Source organism: Pleuronectes platessa, chromosome 19, assembly GCF_947347685.1.
Source record: "Pleuronectes platessa chromosome 19, fPlePla1.1, whole genome shotgun sequence".
NCBI lineage: Eukaryota > Metazoa > Chordata > Actinopteri > Pleuronectiformes > Pleuronectidae > Pleuronectes > Pleuronectes platessa.
This window is the reverse complement of record NC_070644.1, coordinates 19,527,322-19,533,321: the sequence shown is the minus strand read 5'-3', so window position 1 is coordinate 19,533,321 and position 6,000 is coordinate 19,527,322. Positions and strand designations below refer to the sequence as shown.

At 46.2% G+C, this 6,000-nt stretch overlaps 1 protein-coding gene across 1 annotated transcript in view; it reads right to left on the bottom strand.

The window, feature by feature from the left end:
• The window catches only part of LOC128424889 (atrial natriuretic peptide receptor 2), a gene marked incomplete at its 5' end in the record, with an annotated part of 29,434 nt that continues 23,434 nt past the window's right edge, over positions 1–6,000 (bottom strand). Inside the window, 7 exon segments of the mRNA XM_053411325.1 lie at positions 1–161; positions 971–1,062; positions 2,205–2,303; positions 3,134–3,308; positions 3,396–3,464; positions 4,403–4,526; positions 5,249–5,395. Coding sequence (XP_053267300.1) covers positions 99–161; positions 971–1,062; positions 2,205–2,303; positions 3,134–3,308; positions 3,396–3,464; positions 4,403–4,526; positions 5,249–5,395 — 769 coding nt within the window.

Sequence of the window (6,000 nt, the reverse complement as noted above, 5' to 3'; positions counted from 1 at the left end):
GTCAGGTGATCGTCTGGTGATGGTCAGGTGATCATCAGGTGATCATCAGGTGATGGTCAGGTGATCATCAGGTGATGGTCATGTGATCGTCACGCCTCTCAGATTACATACACGTCCTTCTTCTCCCCCAGAAGCCAGTACGTTCTCATTTTGCCTTTCCCCTGGAAGAACACACAGAAATCAATATGTTCATCGATGCAGATGAAGTGAGGGCGGCGGGTGGGAGGTGGTGTCCTCCAGTGAGCTGCCCTTCTTTCAGGGTGACCCTGGTCCTCCACCTCCACCCTCAGACACACATCGTACACAAGCAGAGCAAAATCATATCTCATACTTATATAGTGGAAACCTTATTCCTCTCAATTATATCTTATAACCCTGATTGTTTGAGCTATTTACATAGCACAGCAGAGTATAAGGGCTTATGTTGAATGGAAAAATTAAGATTTCAAAATCGTAATATTACAAGATCTTTATTTTTACTATTTTACGATAATTAAGTTGTAATTTTAGGCTATGTACCATTTCTTTAATATATTGTTTTGTTTACATTGTACATATTTGTATCTTTTATACTTTCCTGTGTTTACATTTCTATTTTTTAATTCCTTCTTCCTCATCTTCTGGCCTCGTTGCCCCTTCCCATCTCATTTTGTATTTGTTCATACATTCATCCACAAGTATATTCATCATAAACGTACAGTATTAATATTCAGATGTTTGAACTGCACTGAAATGAGTCAACTACAGGTTGATATATATCTCCAAAGACACAGAAACAAGATTATTTACTAATTATTATTTATGATTATTGTTTTCATTCCTCAGACAAATGAAAATGACCATCAGCCAAATGACCTTATTCATTAATATTTCTTTGCAGTGTGTTGCTTTGTTCACCATCAGCAAAACAAGTGATCACCACCCTGGTCACCGGAGTGTGTATCTTTAAAAACAACGAGACTCTTCTCACCTTCATTTCCACGTCTCCTCGTAACTGGAGATCGAAGTAGCCGAACTCATCCAGAACTTCTTTGGTGGCCGAGGACAAGTGGATCTTCAAGGCTGTGAAGCACAAAGCAAAGCAGAGCAGACTGAACATCTCCCCACAGTTGACGACATGTGACCTCAGGGTGGAGGAGGAGGAGGAGGAGGAGACCGAGGAGTGAGAGGAGAGAGAGGAGAGAGAGGAGCCGCTGTGTTCCCCCCCGTCGGCAGCGGTGATGAAAATCTGAATTGTTTTTGTCTGATTACTTCTCTCAGTGCTGAGATGTGAGCTGTGAGTCCCGCCTCCAGAGCATCAGGCGGCTTTATCACCGGCTCAGGGCCCTTTGCTGTAAGTGCTATCAATTATTTACCATCAGAGGAACGATACAGGAAGCGACTCGGTAGTTAATCAATACATCTGATGATCCGCTTCACAGGAAACCAGTTTCATGGCACTGGTTTCCTGTCGGTGCCGGTGAGGAGACAGACTCAGGAGGACGAGAGTTTTATATTTAGCTTAGAAATAATATTATTTATTAAATGTTTCCATCCAACCAGCAAAAGTATAATAAAAAACGACGAGACCCATTAACTCCTATTACTAAACGTCTATATTGACAAACTACTGTTATATATGTAATACACAGGCAGGCCATGTATTTGTAAAGCACTTTGTAACCTTGTTTAGATAAGTGCTATATAAATAAAGTTCTAATTATTATTATTATTATTATTATTATTATTATATACAGTATATTATATTGTTAAATCCATCAAAATGATATAACTTCTACACTAAAATACACTCAAATCAAACACATGAGTAAAACATGTGTCTCCATTGTCTCCAAAACAAATCAATGAGAAACTCTTGCACTGAGTGAAACGACCCCCCCCCCCCCCCCGCCCCCTCCACACACACACCACTCTGCTCGGAACCAAATGTGTATTAATCCACAGCTGAAAATAGTCCCCGACAAATACACTGTTTACTTTTGTTTGATAATTAAAAAACCACGGCGCCCTGATGTGTAAGAAAGTCTTTTAAAATAATTAATGAAGAAGAAGAAGAAGATTAAATGAGCAGCTACACGCAGGTTCTTTTAAAACATTGGTAAACACAGAAAACAGGCGATTGGCAGATATTTGTCTTTCATCTCACATACTTTACTTTTCTGTTATAAAACACAGCCAGATTATAAAAAGCAGGGTTCACTCACCCTCCCCGTTGGACTCCATCCGAGACGCTGTGTTGACAGTGTCTCCAAACAAACAGTATCTGGGCATTTTCAACCCGACCACTCCGGCACAGACGGGACCTAGAAAGCACCAGATAAAAAAACAGGCCCACGTTACAATGGAAAAATATCATATCCAGTAATCTCTGGGTGGCTCGGCACGGCTGCCAGGGAACGTGTGTTTAAACAGGACGAGCGACTTGTGAGTGATTTCTCTGACAGGCCGGCCCACGCACACCGCCGGTTCGATCCCCGCCGCACGTCAAGTGACTGAATCAGAACATAAACAGTTCCACCCTGAGCTGATGTCGTCTAAATACTGTTTCCCCGAAGCTGATGATGAGGAAACGTCGAGATGAAACCACCACAGACGTTGGTTCCACAGACTCTAAATGAAGATGTGAGGGTCGGTGAGGTCATCCTGGTTGCAGAAACCCCGCCTCCTCCATGTTAGCAGCTGGGACACGCACCAAACCAAATATCCCACAGAACATGTCACAGTTTTTCTCAAAATGGTTTATGTGGTTTTTATTTCCTATCACACTTGATGTTTGGTCGTTCGTGGGAGGAACGTGAAGAGCACCAGTGTAACCAGTGTCCCAGTTGGTCTGGAGCCATTATGGATGAGAGAGTCCTCCTCTCATCAGTGGGAAACGGCTGCAGGAAGACGGGGACTTATTGTTGTAAGTGGACGAGTGCACACCTCTCTTTGTAACATGATCAGAACGCTGACTCAGCAGATTCTTCCCTGCATCTAATGGGAAATCAATCTGTCTGTGCTCGGGTCAAGGACGTCTCCGCAGCCGGGACACTGGACCTCAGGAGCTGTCGGGACCTGGGACTTTGTGGCCCCAGGTCTGGTTGCAGCCGGGCCCGGTTCCAGGTCCGGCTCGGGGGGGCCTCGCACTCACCTGTGTGTATCCCTATCCGGAGCCTCAGCTGGTCGTTGGGTCGGTGGCGGATCTTGAAGGTCTTGACCTGCTCCAGCAGCGCCAGCGACATCCCGGCGATCTCTCTGGCGTGGAGCTTCCCGTTCCGCACCGGCAGCCCGGACACCACCATGTAGGCGTCGCCGATGGTCTCCACCTGAGGAAGAGCCAATCAGAAAGCTTGTTGTAATGCTGTTGTATTCCCCGGCGTCAGTTCCAATTCCTGTGATGAGTCATAACTCACCTTATATACATCGAAATTATCGATGATGGCATCGAAGCAGGTGTACAGGTCGTTGAGCAGCGTGACCACCTACACAGAGAAACAGGTTTTATTATTATTTATTATTATAATGAAGCAACAGAAGTGCTAGAGGAGCATGAAGTGAACATCAGCTGAGAGCAACGTGAGGCCAGTGACCGTAAATCAAACATCGGACTCTTTGTTTACGTTTGTTTAACGGTTGCCAGACCGGGGGGGGGGGGGGGGGCAAGGCTTCTGCGAAACCTCACACTCTCTCACTTTATCTCCCGTCTGTCGCTGGACGCTCGCCCACTGAGACAAACACATGCTCGGGCTCATAAATCAAATCCACAGATGGAATATTACAAACAATCTGCACAGCATTTACAAAGCCGTGTCGGCCGTAATAATAATAAATGTTGTAATATATAAGTCGGCTGTTTATCCCTAGAGCCGTTATTTATTTAGTCTCCCTCTTTATTGTTGATTTACTTTTAATTGGGTCCGAACCTCAAATAAAACCCAGGTTCTTTTGCGTGGAGACACATTGTGTGCAGGTTTTTGGCTGCACACAATGGTTGTAGAGTTTCAGGCTGTATCAGGGAAGCAAGCGATGGTGGAGGCGAGGAACAGGTTTATTTCCTTCTACATGTGAAAGAGTGAGATAGTCCAGCAACACGTCAGAGCCTCTGCCTACACGAGACATCATCACAACGGGTTTGGTCTCTGAACCTGGAGCAGCAGCCAGAGATGAGACGGCACAAAGTGACTCAACCCTGCGTCAGCTCACTCGTCCATCAAACCACTGCACTGCTCTGAGTCGTGGTCGATGTGTGGGAACACCAGCACGGTGGGAACTGTGAGACACGCTGTGGGAAGAGACCTGCCGCTGCTGGTGAACAGAATCCAGTGGAACTCTGATCACGACTTTTTTAGAAAACGCTCCGGGAGAGAAGTCAGGGGAAGGAGCAGGAAGCAGGAAGCTCCCCGGAGGAGTCGGTGTGTACCTCTAGCGGCGTGCTCTCTGCAGACAGGGACGTGAAGCCCACGATGTCGCTGAAGTAAATGGTGACGCTGTCGAAAGCCTCCGCCTGCACCGTCTCCCCCCGCTTCAGCTGCTCCGCCACGGAACTGTGTGTCGAGAGAGGAAACATGAGGTCAGAGGGTTCGTTAGGACAACAGGTCAATCAGCAGAGAATAGAAAGATCAGGAGGGGATGTCCAAAAAAAGGAGTTCCCTCAATTATAACCACTCATCAGTTTATCTCTTAATTCTAAATCAAATAACAGCACGAGCAAAAAAAAAACTCTGTGGCAGAATTTGGTGTCTGTAATTCACCAGCTCTGTGAGAAGCTCTATCTGTGCTCTCTCTCTCTCCAGCTCCCCTCAGTCTAATGCTGCTGCCTTTGAAGGAGGGAAGATTGTACATCAGGAAAAAGACGGTGAATGGGAGAGAGAGAGAGAGAGAGAGAGAGAGAGAGAGAGAGAGAGAGAGAGAGTGAGAGAGAGAGAGAGAGAGAAACTCCGAATCTCTTAAAGTCTCCATCGTGTCCCCTCGTCCGTCTCGGCCTTAACGAGCCGTTCTCCTGACAGCTAACTTTTTCCTCCTCGTCTCACAGTGCGATCACGCCAACGGGGGAAAATGTGCATCTGTTAACAGGATGTGTTGCTCGGGAGGATTTCCGAGGTTCCTAATTAACGCAGGGATCTCAGACGAGCGACAGAGTGTCGAGGAGCCGGGCTCGCTAATCCGCTCCATATTCACTGGGCTCAAGTTAATTGGACTCCTAAGCTCTCGGCTTCAAGGACAAAAAGGGCAAATGTGATTGTATTTTTTCTTTTTTTTTTCTTACTGTGGTAAAATTTGATAGAGGAGGTTCTCGGCCTTCCTCTTCTCCTCTAGATAAGCTTGTGTGCGCTCCTCCACCAGGTTCTCCAGGTTGTTGGCGTACTGCTCCATCCTGGACAGCAGGTTGTTCAGGATGCTGGTGCTGCCCTCCCTGTGGGAAACACACACACACACACACAGTGGAATCAGAGTCATAGATCGAGACCAACCGGCAGGATCTTCATCAAAGCTGCAGCCTGTAACACTATAGGAAGAGAACGACCCTTTAGAAAGCAGCTCTAGATCCTGATGATCTGAAACATCAGCTGAACGGTCGGATCTCCAGTTTCACTCTGACAGGCTCCATTCAGGAACCCACTTTCCACGAGGCTCGTTCTCCATCGACATGTGAGCAGTTTGCAATACAAGTAAAAAACATTATTCCCATTTAAATGAACCAAGCAAACAGTCCATTCATTGAAAGGCCTCGAGAGGAGTTAGAGTTTCTTTCACTTTCAGAAGAGAGAGAGTGAAACAGGTAAAACACCGACACGCTGTTTTCTCTGCAGCTGTTTGCAACACGGAGGAAAACAGACAAGACAAACATCCCATATGAACCAATCTATTTCTATCCTCACCGTCGTGGTGGCCTTTCCTATATATATTGACCGGATTATATAATACATGTATTGTGTAATGTGTGTGTCTCGGGATATTTCCACACGCACACACACGCGTTTCCTGCGACGGAGCGAGGAGGTGATTCATCCTCACCGG